Source organism: Hoplias malabaricus, chromosome 6, assembly GCF_029633855.1.
Source record: "Hoplias malabaricus isolate fHopMal1 chromosome 6, fHopMal1.hap1, whole genome shotgun sequence".
In the NCBI taxonomy this organism is placed as follows: domain Eukaryota; kingdom Metazoa; phylum Chordata; class Actinopteri; order Characiformes; family Erythrinidae; genus Hoplias; species Hoplias malabaricus.
In genome coordinates, this window is record NC_089805.1 from 34221813 (window position 1) to 34246457 (window position 24645).

Consider the following 24645-nt stretch of genomic DNA (forward strand, 5'->3'; position numbering starts at 1 on the left):
TTGGAATTTGTTTTGCAGAGATATTATTATACATAAATTACTACTTTTTTTATTATTTATCTCTTTATCAACTCTAATATGAGTGTGTTTTTGAGGACATTAATGCATTGTGCTCTGATAAATTAATCCAAACCTTCACACAGTCCTTCATATTCCTGTCTGAATTTTCCTCAGACTTGGTTTGGAATAAAGAGTCAGGCCCCTTTACTGAGCAGAGACAGTGGACACCACTGTCATTATGAGGAGTTTTTAGATTTGAGTGTTATTATTGTGAATAACTGGATGGAATGTTTGATTAAACGGAACGGACGGTTCTGAAGAGTCGGTTGAATAGAGTGAATAAATGAACCGACACCAGATTCTTGAATAAAAGTGAATGGGAGGGGCTAGCCGGAGGCGACATGACGTCGCGTTTACGCACGCCGCCCTTTGACAGTCTGCTGGTGCCTCATCGGGGGTGTTACAGTGTCCACGAATCAGTTATTATTATATCCAAAATGGTCTTGACGGAAGTTGTTTTCCAGAACCTCTCGTCCTGTTCAGATGTTTGATCGCTTGATAATGGTTTGTGCAATGGCTGCCTGGTTAAACACGTGTCTGGAATATAATATGAGAGGAAAATAGGCAATAGGACCTCCCTCCACGCCAAGAGTGAGTCATTCAAGTGTCCGGAAACATGAAACACGCATTTACAAGACAAAATGCTGAATGGAGGAAACTCTCACATGCTTTTGTTCACTCACTTAACTCCCACTCACACACCAGACTGCTGTCCCGTGACACAAAGTAGGAAAAAGTCCCTTTCAATCTCAAGTTCACCCTTGGTTTTATCTGGGCTGTGTCCATATGGTTTTTATGACACACACACACACACACACACACACACACACACACACACACACACACACACACACACACACACATATATATATATATATATACTTTTTATTCCAAAAACTAAAGTACATGAATCGTGTCCATCTTTATACTTTATATCTTCAAACTTATCTGATAAATACACATATGGGAATTTTTCCATAGTTTTTTGATAGATATTTCTTGTGTGGAAACACTGAGGTTTACTTAATCAGTTATTAACACATACCCCCTAAATACTTCCTTCTTTGCCATTCTTACATAGTGGGCAGGGCTGGACAATGTCACAACATTTAGACTAATTATAAATGACGGTTTACATCATACACTCTCAGAAAAAAAGGTTAAATAAATATAATATATTAACATTTATTATTATATTATAATTATATATACATATAATATTAATGTGCACAAGACAAGAACACAATATAAATCCTGGAGACGAACCTGGGCATATGAAACCAACACAATTTTATAATCTATAATTATAAAAGAATAAGGTACAATTATGTTTCCTATTAAAGGTACTGTGAATGTACCCGTGAAGGTACAACCACAGTGACAGTTTTGTTTTTAAAAGTGTAATACGCTTTTCTGAGCTAAATGTTGACAATATCAGTTCCTAAAGAACTTTGACCAACTGCCCGTTTCCTTAAAAAAGAGCATCATCAGTTATTTGACTGGATTGACTGAAATAAATGTTAATTTTGGTTTCAACTTATCAGACCGGAAAGATGATACATATCTTATATCACAAACATGTCCAGTATTTGTTGTTATATCCCAATCCTAATGACAGGGCATTTTTTAAAATAATGTCCATATTTTGTGGATAAAGGCACATAAAGGCACAAATTTCACTGTGAAATTTGGTACTGAATGGATACATTTATATGATGAAATATAAGTGGTTAAAAAGTAAAAGATAAAAGACTGTGACTTTAGACATTGTGCAATGCATTTGACAAAAAACGTGCTCCTACTCCCCAGTGTTATATTTCAGACTAATAAAATAAGTCAACAAGCTAGTGAGAAAAATACCAACAGACTTTTTGTTTTTCTTTTTTAACAATAATTTTTTTTATTGATGTTGTATCAATACTATCAAGTACTGCAGATTGTAATAAGCTGACAAAACATTTTCAGTCAAGAGTGCATTCAATACCCAAAGTCTATTGCACAGGATGAATGCAATAGCCATGTATACAAAAAAAAAAAACAACAACAACAAAAAAAATCTGTAATAGGATACGTAGTATATTAAAAAAATAAAATAACTAAAGGTTGACAACATATTTCTTTAACAATGGTAGTATATTAACTACAATACTTGTCAATGCTGTTAAATATTTTTACATGTTTCAATGGGTACTTTTGAAGGCAGACATTCTTGCTGATTTATCACATATGTATAAATACTCCTTCATCAAGTTCATGTGCAAATGGGAATAGTTGTTTGTAATTGTATTGTCCATAACAAACAAATATCCCTTACAAACCAAAGCAAGTGTCAAATTTAAAATGAAAGGAAAACAAAAGTGTAGTAGATTTCTGAGAGGAAAACGTACAACAAATCTACCTGACAATTTCATATCCATTTCACTGAAAAATACATTAAGGAAGGAGCTGTTCAAATTTAAAAACCAAAGCCCTCAAAGGGAATCAAGGAAACAGTATGTCACAAGTGTAGCAAAACACTGGGAGTAAATAAATGGACAATGGGGAAAGGCCTCTGAGAGGATGCTGGCGAAGTGAAGAGGAGATAAATGGTGAATACGTGGATAAGTGATGAGGACCTGTAACTGCTCTTTCATGGTCCCAACTTTGCCAGCATGTCTCTAATGACTATAATGCATTAGTAACCAGTTATTCTACCTGAAAGCCATGCAAGCTCTAGCTTGCCTTATTTTTTTCTAGTAGTTTGAGAACAAGGAAAATATAGGGTTGAGCAGACTTACGCTACTAAAACACAGATGCAGTAACTTTGCTAAAAGTACTGAACATTTTTAAAGATGGCCACAGCAGTTGAAAGAAACAGTTTAGAGGCTATATGTAATGGCACTTTTGTAAAAGGTACTTTCTGAAATTCAAAAAGGATTAACAGCAGGCCATTCTCAGAGATCATAACATGTATTTTTGAAATTTTGAGGTTCATATACTATGGTTTCTATGTTCAACATCTTGTGAAGTATGATAGTTTATCTAGTCTGTACATGCATTTGCACTTGTTCTTTCTATTGTAACAATTACCAGTGCGCCGGTCTTCATGTAATTTTGCTAACGGGCATCCTATTACAAAACATTAAGTTGATCATATGTTTGTATCTAATTTATATCTAATATATCATAGTCAGTTCCAGAGACCCAGTGAACAGAAACAACAATCTCCATGTCTAAACATGGATGATACAAATGGCTGTCAGTAATTACTGTTTGTGGACACTGTTCCTAATTCTATGAATAGTGGCAAATAGGGATAAGTTGATATTTTGAAAGGCAGATCCAGTGCATTTGTAAATCTTTTTTATTATGAACTAATCATTCAATATCCGCCTGCAAATGTCTGATCAAGTCATCTTTGTGCCACACATGTATCATTCAAAGCAATGGACATTTGAATAGCTTTTATGGATGTTGAGCACCATCCCCTGTAATTAAAGAACCAAATGTTCAGTAAGTCAAATAACACAGTTCACAGATGAATCAAGGCCATGTTTTCAAGCAACATTCATTAAAGTACTGAAAAAAAGCTATGGCTATACCACTCATTTTAATCTGAATGACTGAAAAAAGTTATGAAGGATGTATCAGAACTAGTCATCCATAGATGCTTTATGATTTACAGTGATTAAAACGTATGAATTTCAGAATTCGTAACTGGGTTATTGCTCAGATGTCAGGTTATCCATATAATGACAAGATGTCAAAGGCACTAAAACTGGGGCAAAGGCTGGTTTATGTTTTTAGACGTACAGAAATAACCACCATGCCTTTACATTCTTAATAAAATCTCTGTCCATCATTTGCTAAATTGTTCTTATAAAATATATGCTAGCAATATGGGAAGATAATACACGCATAGTCTTTAGTACTCTTAAAGATTGAAACTCACCTTGCATTCAAAAACCTTTGAAAAAATCCTTTCATTTCAAGGATAAGGATGATACTCTTTGCATAGATGCCACTAAGACAAGCAAATGAGCAAGAAATTGTAAGTAAACAAGAAACACATTAAATTGGGTCTATAGTTATGACTTCACTCCTTAGAGTAAACGTAAAATCACCAGGGAAGTAAAGAAGAAAAAGATTAGAGGTTTGATAACAAAATGAGAAACAAATAAGAAGACGTATGATTTTGAAATGAATGTGACTGCAGCCAGGGGCACACACAACCCCAGGGTCGAAAAGATGGAGTTCAATGGTAGTCAGAACATTTGGCAAGGTGTGCAGTCACATGGGTAAAACTGTTACTTACACATTGTCTGATTCCAATAAACAACAACATCAATTAAAATAGCACAACAATGACAGGGACAATATTAATGTAACAATTATTATAACATTACAATATAGGATGAAGATATAAAAAAAAACACTTAGAGTAAGACAAAATCAGACATTTCAAAAGGCTAAAACAGAGACACAGCACAACGTTTCTCCTGCCTCCTGCCTTGATCTAGGCTTGCCTGTTGCTCAGTCTTTCCTGTTATTGCTGTTTCAGGTGTTACTTGAGTGACTGCAGAGCACTGGAATAATAACTGATGGATAATATGGACTGTTATGTAGGGCACAGTAGGAACCCTGAGAAGGATGAATGGATGTACTCAGTGGAGTAAAGCCCATTTGCTTGGTCGGACGGCATCTGCACCCAAACCTGGTCATTCTCCTTCAGCTCTAGCACAGCACTCCCTGATGCCTGGTCCATATAACCCTTCTTGTATTCATCATAGGTGTATGTGGCAGGCACATTGTTTTTATACAGTGCCACCCACAGGCTGGTTCCCTTTACATGAACATGATAAGCAAAGTAATAGATTCCAGGCAGTGGGCTAGTAAAGATGCCAGTAGCAGGATTGTAGGCATTCTGCCCATTGTACAGAGTCCTATCGAATTTTATGGGCATTCCAGATGGAGGGAAAGGCGTAGTGAGGATGGCAGTGAAAGCAGGTGCCATTGTAGCAGATAGTTCACCCACTCCAAACTGTGGCTTTCCAACACCTGGACTTGTTACTGTTTCTCCACCAATATCAGGTCCTTGAAGGCCCGCCACGGTGGTATCTCCATTTGAAGGACCAGGAGGGCCAGGTGGACCAGGAGGACCAGGAAGGCCTTGGATCCCATTTAGGCCAGGAGGGCCTGGTTTTCCTGGTGGTCCCTGTGGTCCTGCTATTCCCTGTTCCCCATTCTTGCCATTTCCAGGGGCTCCTGGTGGACCTTGCTCCCCCTTCAACCCTGGAATGCCCTGTGGTCCCATATGGCCTGTGGGTCCAGGTAGGCCGGGAATTCCAGATATGCCACGTGGTCCAGGAGGTCCTGGAATACCATTTTCTCCTTTGGATCCTGGTGGCCCTGTCAGGCCTGGATTACCTGGTAAACCAATATGACCTCCCTCACCTTTAGGGCCTGGTTTTCCAATGGCTCCATTTGGCCCAGGAAGTCCTTTATCTCCTGGGAGGCCAGGCTTACCAGGCAACCCACTAGGACCCTGATCCCCTCTGAGCCCTGGCAAGCCTGGAGGACCTTGAGGACCCAGATCTCCCTTCAAGCCTGGCATGCCATGCTTTCCTGGGAGGCCCATTGGACCTTGTAGACCTGGAGGCCCTGGCTGTCCATTTGGGCCCATATCGCCTGGTATACCTTCCATCCCAGGTTCTCCTTTATCACCTGGAGATCCTGGTAATCCAGAGGGACCTCTGTCTCCTTTCTGTCCTAAAAGACCAGGTTTGCCATAGCCAGGAGCCCCGGGAAACCCAGGGATACCTCTAAGGCCAGGTTCACCTTTTGGTCCAATTGGGCCAGGTCTTCCAGGTACACCATCTACTCCAGGCTTTCCCACTCCAGTTGGTCCTGGTGGCCCTTGCTGCCCCTGAGGCCCAGCATTTCCAGGAGCACCCTGAACACCTGGAAGTCCTTGGTCTCCTTTTTGTCCAGAAGGCCCAGGTAACCCATTAAGTCCAGGCTTGCCAACACCTGGGTTACCAGGAGCTCCGGGTTGTCCTTGAAGTCCAGGGAGGCCCCTGAGGCCTGGTGGACCTGTCTTACCTTGGCCATTTTCCCCCTTGACCCCCTTCTCTCCAGGCATACCTTGACCACCTTTTGGCCCTGGGTCACCCCTAGATCCTGGTGGACCTCGAATTCCAGGTGTCCCAGGTTGTCCATTCAAAGAGAGACCTGCAGGTCCAGGTGACCCTGGCTGCCCTGGTAATCCCCGTAGCCCAGGCTCTCCTTGGGGTCCCATCTCACCATTGATCCCTGGTGGCCCTTTGGGCCCAACTTTTCCTGGCAGACCTGGTTGTCCTGGTTTTCCAATTCCTAACAAACCTGGAGGCCCCTGGGGTCCTGGTTGTCCATTAAGACCAGGTTTCCCTATACCTGGTTTGCCTGGTAAACCTGGGGGCCCAGCTGGACCCCTAGGTCCTGGCTTCCCTTGAGGGCCTGGCTCTCCTTTCACCTTCATCACAGGTGGATACTCTGAAAAAGAAAATGGAAGTAAGGTTACATGAATAAATACAGTACAGTAATCCTGAAACACACCTAGATGCACGGTCACATTTTAATAATCTTATAAATGAATATATGTATAAATGACAAGTTCTATTATTAATAAGAAACACATTCAGTAGATTGCTGCGTATACAGTATGTGATAAAACTGATTCAAATTATGTCTTAAAGGGAAGACACAGGGCAACTGGAACTGAAAATGAATCACTTGTTTAGATGTGGCTGATGTTTAACTTGTCTGAAAGGTTTATTTACAATTTGAAATACCACAGAGATTTGAGCTGTTTTGTTTTACAACACTCTCAATGCAGTTAGCCATCTCCTGAGTTTGGAGACATTTCCACCTTAAGTGATCCGAAACAGCAAATATAAGTCAATATTCCCCACATATGAAGCAGGAATAGAGCAATATCCTCATCTTGGTTCATACTTTTAAATGTTTGGAGTTCTGTCCGTTGTCTAAAAGAACTCCAGATGTCTCAGACATGAGCAGAGAGAGGGTGAGAAAAACTAGCATACTGGATTGAGCCAGTTTGTTTTTAATTAATTTACAGACACTGGAGCTTTGTAAACACATCAGGCTGATATTGTGCACACAAACATAATTGAGAACTAGCAAATGGTGAGGAAAAATATTCTTAATTTTATAAAAAGTGTTTTTGATCACAATCCTGAACTACACCTACGTTTAACTACTACCTAAGTTTAAGCACAGACATAAATAAATCTTGGTGATTTACCATTGGTACTGCAAATGAGTTCATAACTAGTTTTAATCCCGTCTGGGAAAATGGCCTCTGATGTAATAAATCCTTTAATTATTCTTGAAGTAAATCTATGCACCGGTTTCATTGCAAAGCAAGTACTGCCGACCTACTATTGGCTCTGCCTAGAAGATTTTATTGATCAGAAGTTATACACTTATGTAGGAGATTTAATTGTGATGCTCCGGAAATGAGTTAAGGGCAATTACATTAGACAAACAGCAGACATGTGATGTTACTGGTCCAGATAAACAGACACTTGTTGTTTACAGTTTTGGAACTGAAATGAAACAAACATTTTAACTACTTGGACAAAAACATTTTAACTACTGTCTTGGGTTCAGCTGCACAAGATCTTAACTTAGATGTCCCTTAGGAGACAAAAAACAAGATTCCTGGGCTCATTTTTCAGGAAAAATGTCTGAGCTGAAAGAATCTTAACCAAACTTTCTTTTTTTTTTTTTTTTTTTTTTTTTTGGAGGTCTGTCTGACCTCCATAATGATCTGTCTGCTTGGTGTGAGCTGTATGGTGTGGCTTGTTTTTCTGTGTGTAATGGTGCAATGTCTGACTTTGTTTCTTATATATTTGTTGGTATCTAGAACACTCAAAACATCTTTCAGATTTAACTTCTTGAAATTAACCTCAGATGTGTATAAAACTTTAGTTATTTTATTAAGTTTAACATATAAATGTGACTACACATATTGCCAACCTAAACACCAAATAATTGATCAAAATTTGTGAGTCAAATAAAGAAGAAGACATACATCATGCGTAATTACTAGGGATAAGTTGTAAATTCTCAAAAAAATAGTGTAAATAATGATAATAATCAGTGTTAATAATGTTTTACAAAATCCTTAGAAATCTTAATGGGATAAAGAATAAGGCATAAAAAAGACAAAGAAAAGTTGAATGCTCCCAGCAACACTCGACCTCTGTGGAATGCCAGCAGAGATGGTCTTGACATTTACTAAGTGTCTGAAAGTGATCGAGGGCCTCTAAACTACACCGGATAACTTCAGCGTATAATGAGCTGAGTTCACTAAATGCATCAGCTTTTACTGAATATAAAAATATATAAAAAAATAAAATAAGAAATTGTAAAAATGCATAATATGGTGTTACCCCAAATCTTATTTATAAACAATATTTCCAGAATCTTCTCAGATTTCAGAAAATTGGCTTTATTACATTTCATGTTTTAACTGTGTGAGATATCCCTAATTAGAGCCTCTGTATTTACAGTACTGTGAAGAAGTCTTAGGCACCTAAGATAATTATATATATTTAAACTAATACCTTCTTAGTAAGCATGGTGTTTGTATAAAGTTATATATAATCACAGTAATTACAAAAACGTAATAATAAAAAACAAATAAGAAATATTTTTTTCTATAATGTAGTAGGTGTGAGTGAGTATTGGATGATAATGTTAAATAATACAGACTGCCATGAGGAGAGATTTGGAAAAAGTTAAACCAACACAGAATATCACACTCACTGGAGTAATGTTATTTGGTTTTATTATAATGTTGGGCATTATTTGTTGCTTGTTTGTTTGTTTTTAGCACTGCTTACTAAAAAGCGAGTTTTACTTACTAAAACTTTTGCACAGTACTGTATGTGTACTCATTATGCCACAACAAATTTTGGTGGGATCATATTGTTGATTTATCTCCAGATTCTGCCTATTCATTAACTGTAGTGCTGACTGTAGTTTCACTGTGTAAATTCTAATGTGACATGAACTACGGATCAGATTCACTGTCATTAAACTGGTGTAATTAAATGGATAATACCGTAGAATGTGCATAGTGCTTTCAGCTTTTCAAAGTAGATATTTGCCATATGCAAGCTTTATGTTCGAGACGTTTACCCAGTACATATGCCAGGGTCCAGCTAGGGGTATGATTCTGCAATGTATGTCAAGTGCCCTCTTGTGGTGTAACACTGCCATTGCAGCAAATCTGTTGCGTCGACGAAAAAATGTTTGAGGTTGGAGATAATTATATTTATGAATCTTAACCTGCAGTGTCCTTATTTCAAAAACAGTGTCAAAAAGAAAAGAAAATATTTTATTTACATCTACCTTTAAAATAAATTGTTGGCATACAAAAGTGCAAACAAATAAGTGGCTTTTTTACATTCATGTGACAAATATCTTTAAATGATTACAAAATATGCAACAAATAATAATAATAAGCGCAATGTAATAAACCAGGACAATTATTAGACATTAAAGTGTAGATTTCTTCTGTATCTCTAGTAAATACAGTCAGTACAGTAATAGAGTAGAAATAGTACAGTTTTTTTTTGCCTCCCCCCCACACAACTACATATACCTGCAGGCTGGTGATCAGCAAGTGGGTGGGACATACAGGCCAGAGAGCAGTGACATACACAGGAAGTAGGCGGATACCAGCAAGTGAGAGGTTATGGTTATGGATAGGTTTAGGGTTAGGGTTGTCCCTCCCACTTAGAGTTGTACCTCCCACTTCAGTTCGGGAGAACACATGCGTGCTCAACGTTCGCGGATTATACGGGCTGCTTCCACTGTCCAGAATCTGGACTGTTCAGATCCTGCTACCTTTGGGACGCCCCTCCAGCATATACAGGACCTGAGTCATCAAGTGAACTCAAGGCGCACTTCCCAGTATAAAGTTTCCCCGCGCAATGGCATCACTCGACCTGCCTATCATTACGAGATTCCTGGCAACCAGTTGTAAGATTATAGGGGGTGCACCCTCCTCTCCAAACCTGGGATCTACCTGTCCCCCCCGTCCCAACCCGCCGGGGAGAACCGGTCCGATAATGTAGATGCACCATATTCGGTCCACCCTCCTCACCTGCATGGAGAGTACCCGGTTGCCAGGTAGGTTCTACCAGTTGGCCAAAATCTCTAAGTACATCCAGCGAATACAATAGAGCACGACGACTGAACAACTTACCAAATGTCTTGACCCTGGCTGGACTCAGGCCTAAGACTGACAATACGTAGTTATTGCATGAGGGCCACTTCCCCCTGGCACCCACGGGGAAACCGTATACCTGCATCCTTTCTGCTCCAACCAACATGGCAATCAAAGATTTGTAGGGAGCATAGTGTGCGACTTTTTCCTCCGCCGCAAGTTCAAGGGACTGGGCAGAGTACTCAAATCGCACCGTAACGTCAATGTCCAAGGCAGTGGTTCCTTTGGAGAATACCAGGTCCGGCAGTCTCAGTTCGCCCGAAGGACCCCCGATCCTGGGTTCCTTAAGTACACTCCATCCTCACCTCTCAGCCTCCTCGGCGACAAGGGCACATAACTTGTTGTGCCTCTTGATCCTGCTGGAACAGGATTCCAACCGTGCACCGCACCTTCAGCAATCCGCCCAAGCTTTCGTCCTTCCACTTGAAGGTGCTTCCGTCTACATGACTTGACTCAACTCGACACGGCTCGGGTTGCTTTAAGCTTGTCGCTTTTCCACTGGCACGGCTCCCCCAAAAAATAGAGCCGGTGATGTCTCAAAACCCCATTTCTAACAGGAATTGCTGGATTTGAAAACCTCAGTGGCAGTAAAGTTAGGTACAGTGTACTCATCGGGTTGTTTTTTGGACTGAACCTGGCTCCGCGCCCCAGTTCTCAGAGAAGTTTTACTTGTTGCACGTTCGGCTTTCACTGGAAATTTTCATCTGACCAAGGACATTATAAACCTCTTCAAAACACCTCATGGTAAAGTTATGAGCTGCCATTTTGAGTCCGATAAAAAAAAATATGAAAGCTGCTGCAACTTAAGAGATTTTACCAGCTGCGGCTTTGTGCTTTATTTGAATGAGCTCTGCATTTCGTGGCGATTGACATGACTTTGGCCAATCAGCGCTCTGCCAGGTTTACATATACGTCACCATTAGGCACCTACTCTGCAAGGTTGGAACCCGAAGTGAGCAGGAACTGAAAACTTACCCGGTTCCAGGGACCACGAACCAGATTTGGCCAGTGGAAAAGCAAAAGAGTCAAGCAGTGTTGTGTAGGTTCCATGCAGTTGAAAAGTGCCAATATTCCCTGGCTGGCACACCATCTTCTGTGGTGGCCCACCTTGGATCTGTGATGTCACTGCTCCCTGGAAGACCAGAACCATCGCCAGGCTGTTGCCTGTCCGTCCTTTATAAGTTAAGTTTCCTTGGGCCACTGCCTGGGGCACCACCAGGGATTTTGGGCCCAGCAGATCTGATGCTCTTTGCACTACTGCTGGAGCAGGACAGTGGGTTTGTGGTGCGCATCTCATAGCACACATTCAGCACTTCTCTTGGCCTCCACACAAACAGTTTTATGGCCCCTGTCATAGGCCCTTAGAACACCATTGTCTCCTTTGGCCATCTGCTGCTGGGCCCATGGCTGGCCTGCTCTGTCAGAAGTATTGTGCTTGATAAACTCATTCTGATGACTCACTGTTTGATAGTCTTTGTCTTAAAATCATTGTCTTTTTAGCAGCCTCCTACTTCTGACACCACTGTAACAAAGGTGTCAAATTAGACAAGTGCCTCTTTGTGCTGTATGGGTTTATACTCTTTACTGAGCTGGTGACAGCCTTTACAAATGCTAAGGAATGTCTATCTAGTGTAAACCGAACATCACAGCACCAGGGGTAGGTCTTTAGGTCATTAATTCTGCAAGGACACACAGGGTTGGTGGCTTACCCTACCATACAAAACTACTGTCCCTGTACACTAAACAACATAATGATTATCAACTATTTTTCATCTACACTAACTATGACACAAAAAATAAACAGCTATAAAATCTCTGCCTTGGCTATGCCAGGAGCCACTGCCACTGAATTGTTCCTTCCTCTTACCCTCTCTGGACGTATGGAAATCATGGTGCACATTTCCAGAGGTCTCACATTTAACATAACGTATTTTATACAAATGTGATAAATGTATTCATTAAAATAATTTATATTTTCTGCACTTGACTGCATTGCACTACTTAGTCTGGTCCTTGTTTTAAACCTCAGTCCATACATACACAAGCTCTGCGACAATATAAATCTGTAGTGTCACATACACATAAATAACTCACCAATATATATATACATAATTCACCAATGTGTTAATTCTCTTTGAATTAATATTTCACTCTCAACAACAGAGTCTTGAATAGTGTTTTGCTAACATGATCATTTCTTTCTAACATCCACTAGATGGTAGTAGCTGCATTGGTCTACAGTTGTTAACAGTCCAGCCACAGAGAATATCAGGAGGTTCTTCCAGGTGGAATTTTGAGTTAGCTAGAAGACTAAAGCCCAGAGTTGAGGATGGGCCAATAACAATGTCCCTCTTCTATTTTCCTATTGAACACATTTTGACTTGAGGCTTATGTTATCTGGCTGAACTGAAAAATGCTTTATGAGCTACTACACTGGTCAGTGAATTTTTAGGTGGGTTTTAAGTGGGCATTATTTAAATGGGTATTGATGACGTGTAATATTTATTTGTAGTGATTAATGTCAGAATGTAGCAGTCCTTTAGATGCTACAGTATCCTTCAGAACAATAAAGTCTTCAGTTTGGTTAAGAGAATACAAAGCATTGTCACATGTAAACAGTCAGCAAGGTCTTTCATTTTCCATGCATTAACCTGACTGTCATTACAGACACTCAGCTGAAACCCACATTAAAGTTGATCTGTATCTATAAATCACATGATGAAATTGCACACAAGGGGGGGGAAATACAGAGTTGTTACTTAAATAACAATTCACTTGTGCGCACACTCACACAGACAAGCAAGCAGATCAACTACTATACAGGTAACAGCTAACAGATGCGGAGCCGACTATGTTTTGTGTAGCGTTCCAAAACTAGGCCAATCAAGGCTTTATCAGCAGATGCCAGAACCTGGACTGCCATCAGCACAAACAGCTACAGGCAGCATTACCCTCACAATGATCTAAAGTTTAAAAGTACTATAAAAACTTGTATCAAAACAATGTGTTTTTACTTTGTTTTAATGTTTTTGAAAAATTTTAAAATGAGAGGTGTCGATTTTTATTTTTAAAACCTTTTATTCATGAGCATATCCAACCAGCTAATTTGAATAAAATGGAGTAAGATTTTCTGGTCATAATGGCATTTAATATAATGAATTTAAGTAACACAGATGCATGGTTATGAATTCATTTGAAGAATATGAAGCATTTGTTTAGGTTTGAGATGCTGATGCCTGGTGCGACATCTAGTGGCACAACGTTGGAAAAAAATTAAGTTTAGGTTACATTACACAATGCTAACCATTGTCAAAGGTAATATGTACCTTTTTCAAAATGTATTAGAGATGCATTCAGACAGCTCAACATTCTTGGAGGAGATCACTAAACAGTTTTTATCAAGTCAGTTAACAGATGCCTGGACTTCCTAGCACCTTGTTACAGAGCATGCTGGAGAGCAGGCCATTGTACCCACACAAAGACAGTTAGGTCTGCTTTGCTTTCGCTGATTTGTGATCCGATGATTGGCCCAACTCTTAGACCTCTGTGCCAAGAATATTGTGTGAATGTGTTTTGTAAATGTTTCTACTGGAAAAAAGAGTGGAAGCTTAATAGGTTTAATCCTGTCTGAGCAAGTTTTAACTCTTTAACTCCTTGAACAAGGCACCTAACCCCCAAACTGCTCCTCTGGTACTGAGGTGGCTGGCAGCCCACTTCTCTGGTTGTGGGCGTGTGTGTTCGCTGCCCCTAGTGTTTTTGTGTGTTCAAGGGGATCAATAAACGTGATTCTTCTTCACTTTCACATCACCCTCACTAGTTCTAGCGAACTGGCCAGAGGGTAAACAATCAATTTGATTGGCTCAGTTGAATTAAGCTATTGCCATATTAACATTATTAACTCCACCTGTTGTCTATTGACACATCTGTCTAAAAAATAAAACTGTTTGCTGATGCCTACAAGTGTGTCCTATTCTATACTAAGTGCCCTTTTCTAGTATCAGGTTATACATACATGTTTATTAATACTGTAAGTTGTTTTGGATAAGGGCATCTGCCAAATGCGATAAAATGCAAATATGTATAGATGTAAGTACTGAGTGCATAAGCAGCATTTGTGTTAAATGTTTTTGTAATTGTTGTATATAAACCTCTTTTTAATATATACGTCTACACAAGCAGAAGTAAGGCTCATTGATTAGCTGGTTATTACACTGAGTGGCTCAGACATCTCCCATAGGATTTTAAAATAGCAGGTAAATCAATCACAGCCCACATAAAACCAGCATGGCAGTCAAGAAAGGAGGATTACAAATGGTTGTGCTCCACTCTCTCCTACAGCTGACCTTTCCTCTCACTTGCTACCTGTGAAACAGAGATCTAGATTCAGCAGGTGAAATAAAAGTATTCTCATCCTCATGCCTGGCCCTGGCTTTCTCATCACCTCTCAGTTGCCTCCACCTCACTCAAGTGTTTCTGACACAGTTTAACGTCCCCCTTTGATTTCCTCCCTGGCAGGCCTGGGACTGGACTATATGTGCTTGTGATATACTACTCCAGAGGGAGTAAATTTCAGCCCAGCCCATCCCTCTCCAGCCCTCTCTCTTTTTCTCTCTCCTTTGACACGTTCACAATGCTCCTCATAAATCAGCGAGGGGAGAGGAGACAGTAAACGACAAACCGCTCCTGTCCTCTCATTGTTCATCCTTGCTACTCTCTCACACTTGACACACTTTTGGCTCTTCTCCCTGAACCCTCACTGAAGAAACTATTCCTCAGACAGAAGACGCAGAGATCTGGTTCTGTGCCCCAGTCTGATATAATCATTGAAATTCTGAAATGCCTATGTGGCATTCTGATGGTGAGAGAATATTTGGAGAAACGTTGAGCCCCCCACCCAAATATCAGCTCCTAATTATAACCTTCAGCTGTCGTTGTGATGATGAATAGTGTACAGAATGCTAATAGATCTCTGCAAAGTCAATGATAATAGAAAATGACATGAAAACAACTGTGAATCCTTCATTTGTGTGTTGTGATGATTCGATATTTTATGTGATGTAAGTCTTTAACTCATTGAAACCTAGGCTTCTTATTCAGTCTTTAAAATCAATGTAAATCACAGATCTCCACACATTTCATCCTGTATTATGATGTCTTTCCAATGGAAATTAGCATCTCTTAAGTAGCGAATACATGATTAAGTCAGTGAGAGCGGAACAGGGAGGAACATTATATTGTTGTTTAATATTATATTTCCCTGCCTATTGGTGCATAATGATGTAACACTTTGGCCAGAGATGACGGGAAAAAAGAACATTTTAAATATCCTGGTATTAAACTTACTACAATAACTTTACAAAATTAAAGATAAGTTTTGATTTCCTTCTGGATGTGATCATAAGAGATTATCCCGTCCCTTCCAATGATGTCAACATGATTATTATAAAATTAATTTGCAGGCTACAACGTTATTAGGCTGAGGGATTAAAGTGTGGACCCACATACACCCCTTAGGCATTTAGAGGTTGAATATGTTTTAATGTATTAATCTTTTCCTAATCACCATCAACAGCACTTACCAAGATACTGGCCCTTCCCCTCTCTGAAGGGGGGTCCAACTGGCCCCTTCATCATTGGCTGCATGTACTTCATCTGAGGCATTGGGGCATAGCCCCCACCCAGAGCATGACCCCCCAGCATCAACAGCACACACACAGGCACCAGCAGCATGGTCATCTATCTCCTGGGTTCAGAGTCTCCAAGCTGAGGAAAGAAAACAGAATAAATCCTTGAGAAAGGATGAAAGAGATAAAAGAGACCAATGTTCCAGAGCTTGCAATTCCAGGATATGATTCTGTAACATTCCATTGACTCCTTTTAAGGAGAAATGCTCACACAAGGTATTCTGTTTATAAAATCTAATTAACACATTAACGTCACTGAGAAAGGTGTGCCAAGGGCTTCTGGAAGCTGGAGCAAAGAACTCATTGCAGATTAATGCTATCTGGGGTTTTCCTCTGACAACACAATCAAACTATTCTATTCTAGCTATCAACAAAGGTGTATTAATTCCAGATTTTTTTATGTTAATCTCCTCTAATCTACTTGTTATATACTTATATTTTTTTTATTGGAGCCACTACCATGTTTGGGTGAATTTAAAGTGCCACACCAGTTGGCAGTACAGCCTCCAGAAGTGGTGATACTATGTGACATTGCCAAGCATAAATAGTTCACACTACAGGGTCTTGGTGGGTGATAGCTAACAGGTGAGGGAGCAGCTGGACCACTGCACTAGCAGGACCTCCATGGTTGGCTGCTTAAGAGTTCAGGTTGGAGGAGGGACAGGACCCTCTAAGGTCCAAACCTGCCAGAAGAAGCATGGATGCCAGAGCATGGGCTGGACTTGGTGTTCTTGCTTCTGCATGTTTGTTTAACCTGTCATTCCCTGTGACAGCTGAGCTTGTTTGCTTTAATTTGCTCCAGAAAGGAATGATAATTTCATCCTCATGTTACTCATCGTGCCAGATATTTACACAGATCTGATCAGGTGTGTAGGAGAGGCCACTGTGTGGGAACAGTGGAGACTGGGCTAAAAATCACTTGGCCCTTAACTGTGAGAGATATCCAGGATCCAGGATATGGAAAAAGATATGAGGTTGTTTTGGTTTGGGATGTTCCTGCCTTGCCTTTCTTCTTCTTCTCATTCTCTCTATGGACGGCCTGAACCAAACTCCAACTTTGTATTTTCCTTACACCCATACACAGTGTAGCATTTTCAATCTACTTGCACTCCCCTTTTCCTCTTGCCCTGATGGCTTCCAGACTGCTTCCCTCCAGGACAAGTAGACCTCTGCTTTGATTGAATGTGACGAGTGGCTCGGAGATCAAATACTCTCCTTAATCTCCACTTTAGTGCACAATACGACCCGAAGAGCTCCACCTGAGGATGGCCTGCTTGGACTGAACCGAGGCTCCACTGAGGGAAGCAGTTTGGAAAGCGTGTCTAAAAGCACATGGACATCCTATCCACGGTCTCCACAGTTCACAGGATTCAGTTTGCCGTTCTCAGTGTTGTTGTTGGAGCCTGGGTTGCCTGGCCTAGACACATTCCTAATCTGCTTCACTTCCCTTTTCCCCCTGTAGTGACAGCTTCACACTCCCACTCATAACCACAACTCCCAATCCAAGATGGGAAAACTCACACATTAGTGTGACTGCAAGTGCAGGTGTATGCCCTATGTGCAAACTAACCAAAGGTATATTTTACCCGTGTAAAACTAGTTATGTTGCGAGTGTTCATTTCCAACATATTCTGGAATACACTTAGATCTCGCAGTGTAAACTAAAAAAGCTGGAGTCATAAACCTCCCTCACTTATGGTGATAGCACAATGATTTAGTCTCAGTCTTGGTTTATAATTAGTGTTTACATTATCCTGTTTTACACATTCATTCATTCATTATCTGTAACTGCTTATCCAGTTCAGGATCGTGGTGGGTGCCTGTGAACACTTTTGAGTCACCAATCCACCTACAAACATGTGTTTTTGGACCATGGGAGGAAACTGGAGCACCCGGAGGAAACCCACGCTGACACAGGGAGAACACACCACACTCCTCACAGACAGTCACCTGGAGTGGGACTCGAACCCACAACGTCCAGGTCCCTGGAGCTGTGTGACTGTGACACTACCTGCTGCACCACCTGTTTCACACATGACTTTTATAAAATATATTTATAAAATGAGTAAAAAAAATTGGATTGTGAGGAGGCCTTTATTGGTCAGAAGAGAGAACAACTTGATTTCAATAATCACTTTTGTATCCCTAAGATTTTGATCAGGCCAAGTTGAGTGGTCAAGTGTGGAACTGTGTACCGGAGGCAGTTTTACATTCCTGTAGGCCAGTCTTAGATTAAGAGGAAAAGCTGGGTTGGTTATAAAGACTAATCCTACTCTGAAAAAATGAGTCTCATGATTCAGAGACCGATTGTTTTGGAGGATGAGAACATCTAACCTACGAATAAAATGGCCTCACTGATGTAGACACAATGCAGGAAAGGATTCATTTTATTATGAACAATTCTTGGCACTGAAATTTGGACTTCTGTCTAGTGGTTTCTGCTTTCTGTAGGATATAATCACTGCCTGTATACAAATGATTCAAGGTTTAAATGGATACCAAAAACATGTTAAAGGTTGCTGGAGGAAAACGGCACATTGCCAAGTGATCAAGCTACCAAAGTCATCACTTCGAAAAAATATCCTTTGTTAGATGCAACTGTGTCGACTCTGCAGGAAACTAAGAAGCGTGTGGGCAACCAGACGAGGCAAAACATGGCGAGAGTATATTCATGTAAAAGTACACTTCTCTGGCTGGATGCCTCCCAGCAAAGGAGCTGCTCAAACTGCAGCCCCCTACAGCATGATCTGGGTGGGGAGATTAGAGAAAGGCCAGACGGAAGAAGACTGAGTCCTGCCTTATTTTTCCACTCAGCATGGCTCCAAACAGGACACTCTGCACCTGTTTGTTTTCTCTGATTCACTGTGATTTGCTGATTTATCATTTACATTTATTATTAATTAATTAATTAATTCGTTCATTCATTCGTTCATTATCTGTATCCACTTATCCAGTTCAGGGTCGTGGTGGGTCCAGAGCCTACCTGGAGTCATTGGGCGCAAGGCGGGAATACACCCTGGAGGGGGTGCCAGTCCTTCACAGGGCAACACAGTCACACACACACATTCACTCACACACTCACACCTACAGACACTTTTGAGTCGCCAATCCACCTACCAACGTGTGTTTTTGGACTGTGGGAGGACACCGGAACACCCGGAGGATACCCACGCGGACACGGGGAGAACACACCAACTCCTCACAGACAGTCACCCACAGAGTGGGAATCGAACCCACAACCTCCAGGTCCCAGGAGCTGTGTGACTGCGACACTCCCCTGCTGCGCCACTCTGCCGCCCTATTATTATTATTATTATTATTTATTTATTTTTAATTATTATTATTATGTGAAGGGCCTGTTTGGCCCCAAGAGGATGCTTTTCAACTTTGCTCTCATGCTGAGCCTGAATAAAGGTGTGACTTTTCTGCCATGGTGGGCACATTTCTGTGGTTTAGCATTCTTTTTTTTTTTTTTTAACTGCTGTGTAAAGACGTGAAGCACAAAAACTTAGAGCAAGCCTTTGTAATTAGTCATGTCTCTGCTAGCATCTGTGTTAGTGCTTGCTAAAAAACATACGCTTCCTCTTAGTTCTCATATGCAGTCGTTTCCCACTCCAGGAAAAACACAATCACAAGACAGACTAGGAGGAAAAGCATTGGAGGCCAGAAAGTAAGAGTGAAGGGAGAAAGAGCAAGAATGAGAGAGAGAGAGAGAGAGATGGTGGCAGCTCAGTGTTTGGTCGCTGGATGCTTGGCTGCAGTTCGCTCTTGGGTTAACTGTTCCTGGGGGTTGTGGTTTTGTGGAAAGGGTAATTTAGACATCTTTAACAGTCTACCCAACGGCGAGCAGGCGTCTTAACACTCAGAGCGATCAAAATCAGACGTTACTTCTGTTCCACAGGCCAGCACAATCTGTTTATCAAATGTTTTTCTTGAAAAGAGCTGCAGACACAGTTAAATAGTCTCACGCAAACCGTCTGGCCAAGTGCTCACCCGTGCATGTGCACGCACTCACGCGACCACTGTTTACAGTGTTCAGCTGAGGTCTAAAACATACTTATGCACACAATAATGGACAGCTGCCAAATGACTGGCCTTAAACACAGGAAAAGAAGCAAAGGGCTTCTGAGGAACCAAAGCCATTCACAACAATTGAATATAGGACCATGCAAACGAAGCCAAAATGGACCAATCTGGCAAACAGCAGAGAGTTTATTTAAAACAGATTTATACACACGAAAAAGGTTTGCAGAAAAGAATTTACGGTAACAGCTACCAACATTTAATACAGAACAGAAAATTGTTTTTAGTAAAGAGAGGGAAATGAGGAAGCATGCTCCCAGGCCTTGAGACACCGCAAACTTCATGGTTTTCTTACACTGAGTAAGCTTTCAAAACAACTGTACACTGAGAAAAATCTCCGTAATTCCCCTTTCACCAGAGCTGCGAAATGCAATAATAAAGTGAAATGTTCTCAAACAGGCCCTTGTCTGAAAGCATATACAGTTCCTTGACAGACGGGCATGGAACAGTAACGCCACAACGTGCAGCACTTTCTCTTGTACCGACTGCCAGTTTGACAAAACAGGCGGCTCAAAACTGAGGCCAAGACCTACAGAGTAATCGTAAAGCCCGGCAGCTCAGGTGGCACACAGAACACCGAAAAACCCCAAGAGCCACAAGTAAACATTCTCCACAAAAAGGCTGGCCTCATTTTCATCACCTTCATCAAGTGATAAGTGGGTCTCACCAGTGTTTGGGCAGTGTGCACTATGCTATTACACTAAACCCACTAACATCCCACAAGAGCCCTGAGGGAGAGTAACCCTCTCAGGTGGAGACAGAGTAAACACCAGGAGCACCGCAGCTATCCTCAGGAGTGGACTGTGTTCCTCTGGCTCCTGTTTTACAAACCACATAAACCGTGCTTCAGGTGTCCTAGAACAAGGAGAGGTTTGTTGAGGCCATGCTGAAAACATGAATCCATCCCTAAACACACAAGCCCATGCACCCTCACACTTCGTCTTCCCTGCACACATAACACACCTGATCTACCTAATGACCACAGAGCATAAGAGGTTAAGTGAGAGCATATGTGTGTGTTGCTGTGTGTTTTTGCACAGTGAGGGCACGTGGCTCGTTGACAGACGTGGTGCTTATTGAGATGGTGGGAGCAGAGGAAATTGGGCATGAGGGTTTTATTCAGAGAATCCATTTTTTTCAGCATGAGGTAAGCCCCATGAGGGTCCAAGTGGCACTTTACTTTACTTAGCACATGTCGGCTGTACACTGTCCTCATTCAGGTGCTTATTTTACAGACTACTGTTTGTGCACATACAACTTATGACTCACCCTGAGCTTACCGTTCAGCTCCGAGCAAACATGCGCAAGCAATTAGGACCGCAGCACTCCTTTTTGAACACAGTATGCATTCACTTTACAGATGGCATGCCACATTAACAGTGGGCCCTTACTTCAGCCCCCATGTGTTTAAACTGAAATGGAAGTATTGCTAAATTGGGTCTCATATGATGGCACACAGGCCACAAAAGCAACTCTGTACCACCCAATGCAGCCGTCCCCCCGCTTGGCAGACATTTTAACGGAATCATTACCAATAAATTATCCATTTAATGCTGTGGGGGAACCTGCTGAGGTGTGACGTAAGCTGTTTACACTTCAGGCGCCAGCTCCATCCATTGCCTCCACTTTTCCATCCCTCCCTCTATCGCTGCGGCCTTCTCCTGGGCCCACCAGGGGATTATGCAATGGTCCTTAGCCATGGCCCTTGTCAGATGAAGTGACAGCCATGCTAATTTAATCACTCCTCCTTTGCTGTTTCACTTTACCCAAACAGAGCTTTGGTCCATGGTGTAGTGGGATGTGGAAAATGTTTCTCTGGTAACTCAGATGTGAAGATATGACAACCCACCCCCCCAACCCCCCTCTACAAATGTTCTCTGAAACACAGCATGCAATAGACATCATCCATCTTTCTCATCTCGCACTCTCTTTTGGCTTTGGGAAGGATGCACATGTCTTCAGCAGAGGTGGGAATTCAGCATGAGGAGTTATGAGCATGTACATACCTTTACACCCACACACACACAGCTCCCACATGCACATGCTCTGTGGACCAGTACTCACATTAACAGGATGTGTTCCATCAGCATGGGCATTAGCCAAAGGGGATTCAGCAGCTCAGATCATTGCAGAGAACATTCTCTTGGACTAAACAACATATTGGCCACTAGGGTGTCTGGAGAAAGACCTAATTATTTGAGTTCACCATGCTGTAATAGTCGACACACCGGGAAGTGCATACTTCCAGTCTAATAGCACTGCGTGTGTGTGCCCCCAAAGCCATGAATGGTAATATTTTAAGCCTCTCGGTTTCAGAAAGGAATCAGACACACACACAACAATGTCTGGTCACACACATGTGCGCACACTTTGGTCAGAAATGTTGTGTCTTCAGGCAGCCGGCAACGCTGAATATAGAGAAATCTTTCTCCATGCTATCGTAATGACTTCATAACCAAACTATTCCACATTTCCACTCATCATGACAAGACAGAAACAATATGAGCACTCCACTTGGGCCAGTAACCATTTTCGGAGACAGATAAATAACTGTGGGAGGTTGAATTAGAAGCTCCTGCTGAGAGGGACTCTATTTGGGAAGCAACATGATTAAGACAAATCAGTTAAGCTCATAGGAAAGCATTGCCATTCTTTCCTCCTCCACAGGAATGGAGAAAGAAATTACTTTAAAAGAGTGTTTACGGTAAGAAACCATCACCTAGAGTTAGGACAAAAGAGGGGAAATCCACCAATGTTTAAGAATTTCTCTAAAAGATGTAAATAATCATTCAGTGGTATGATGTGAAATGCTTGATTCTAGAGAAACTTACAGAATTGTTTACAATGGAAGCGATAGGAACCAGATGTCTGGAGCATTTAATGTCTCATAGAATTATACATGAATTACCCTTCCTGATGCATAAGACATTGTTTTGGAGGTATAATGTATTTTCTTTTAATGGGGACGAGGTGGGTTTTTGGAAGTGTTTTTTTCTTCCACCAGTGCACCATTTAACACCATACCACTCTGAGTGATTTTAATTACATCTCTATGATTGATGTTTGAACCCTATTTGAATAAACCTGTAGAGATCGTATTTAAGAGCACAGGGGAGACAGAGGCATTGGAGAGAATGAGCGATACCGCTTGTATGTATGAGCATGCACATGTGTTTTATAAGATAACAAGGGAAAGAAATTTGACGTCTAGAATGACAATCACAGTTCAGGGTCTCTCTTTTTAAATACCAAACTGCTAAATACACATCCCATACACATACACATGCACACATAGCAGGGATCAGTATCGTGGAGGACAGCCAAGCGACAGAGCTATACCTTTCCCCCTGACCTGGCTGTGCACCCCATATTCAAGCCCACTTCTGACGAGATAATCAAGAATTCCTAAACTCTGCCATATCCAAATGCAAATCATCCTTCTTCCACAGTCTAGGGTTAGAGTGGTTTTTCTTTTCTTTTTTTGTGGCTTTTGACTCGCTGGTGGGTTGCAGCATAGGAATGAGTGGTTAGTACGGAAGCCACATTAATGAATTTTTTTATGGCTTGTCCATGAGAGCAGAGCTCAATGAAGTGTAACTTAGATCAGAAGTGGGACCAGTCCGTTTCGAAATCACGTCCAGAGCTCCTGTGGTATCACTGTGGGCTTTTATATTCATACTCCAAGCATGAAATGTTGCAGGTAAACTATGCAAATTGGCAAGCAATTTTATTTATTTATTTATTGCTGCTTGACATGAGATATTTGAACATAGAAACCACTGCTTGTTCCTAGTGTAGCCAATTCCAGTAATCCAATTATCCACAGTGCTACCCGAAATATGGCAACTAAGGTCCAAACATGCATAAGGCATATACTGTGCATGTTTCATTCTTGTATAATGGTATACTATAGCAATTGCTTAATGAAAGAACACAGTGTAGAACCCAAGTGACTTTGGGATGTAAGGATATTTTGATGAGGTTATGTCTTGTCTCACATCATAAAATGTTCCTCCACATGTGGGTGCACGAAATAGTTTGGAAAGCCCTGCTCCCAACCATAGTCCTGGAGGGACTCTGGGAACCATTGATTTAAACTATGGCAAGCCCTTAAAATCTTATTAAGGCTGAAAATGACTTTAATGGCTTAACCAAACCCTGAAATGCAAGTAAGAGCAAATAAAACACTGTATGAGTTCTGTAATGTCATGGTTGATTCATACCAAGTATCTGAGATATTCTCCCAAATTCCCAATCGACTGAAACTTCAAAGCCAGGATGTGAATAAGTGTTACGTGGCAGGCGCCATACTGAGTAACAGTAACTGCATTCCACATGGCCATGTCAGTAAGCAGGTTTTGTTATTACATTAGGGTTATTCGAATAATACTGCTTTTACAGAGGGCACTTCAGTTCTGATTTATTAGAGATAATGACTAATGTCAGACTACATGTATTATGCTGGTAAACACATAAATAATACAACAAAGATATACAAGCTTAAATAGGCTTTAAAACGACCATTTTGCTGCTCTAACA

General features: G+C 41.1%; 1 protein-coding gene across 2 annotated transcripts in view; it reads right to left on the reverse strand.

The window, feature by feature from the left end:
- Positions 1-1974: 1974 nt before the first annotated feature.
- col8a2 (collagen, type VIII, alpha 2) overlaps positions 1975-24645 on the reverse strand; it is a 56788-nt gene continuing 34117 nt past the window's right edge. For both annotated transcript variants that reach the window (XM_066674398.1, XM_066674399.1), the window contains exons 2-3: positions 15919-16102; positions 1975-6570 (exon numbers count right to left, since the gene is read on the reverse strand). In XM_066674398.1, coding sequence (XP_066530495.1) covers positions 4658-6570; positions 15919-16075 — 2070 coding nt within the window. In that variant the 5' untranslated portion in view covers positions 16076-16102 and the 3' untranslated portion in view covers positions 1975-4657. The remainder of the gene's footprint in view (positions 6571-15918; positions 16103-24645) is intronic.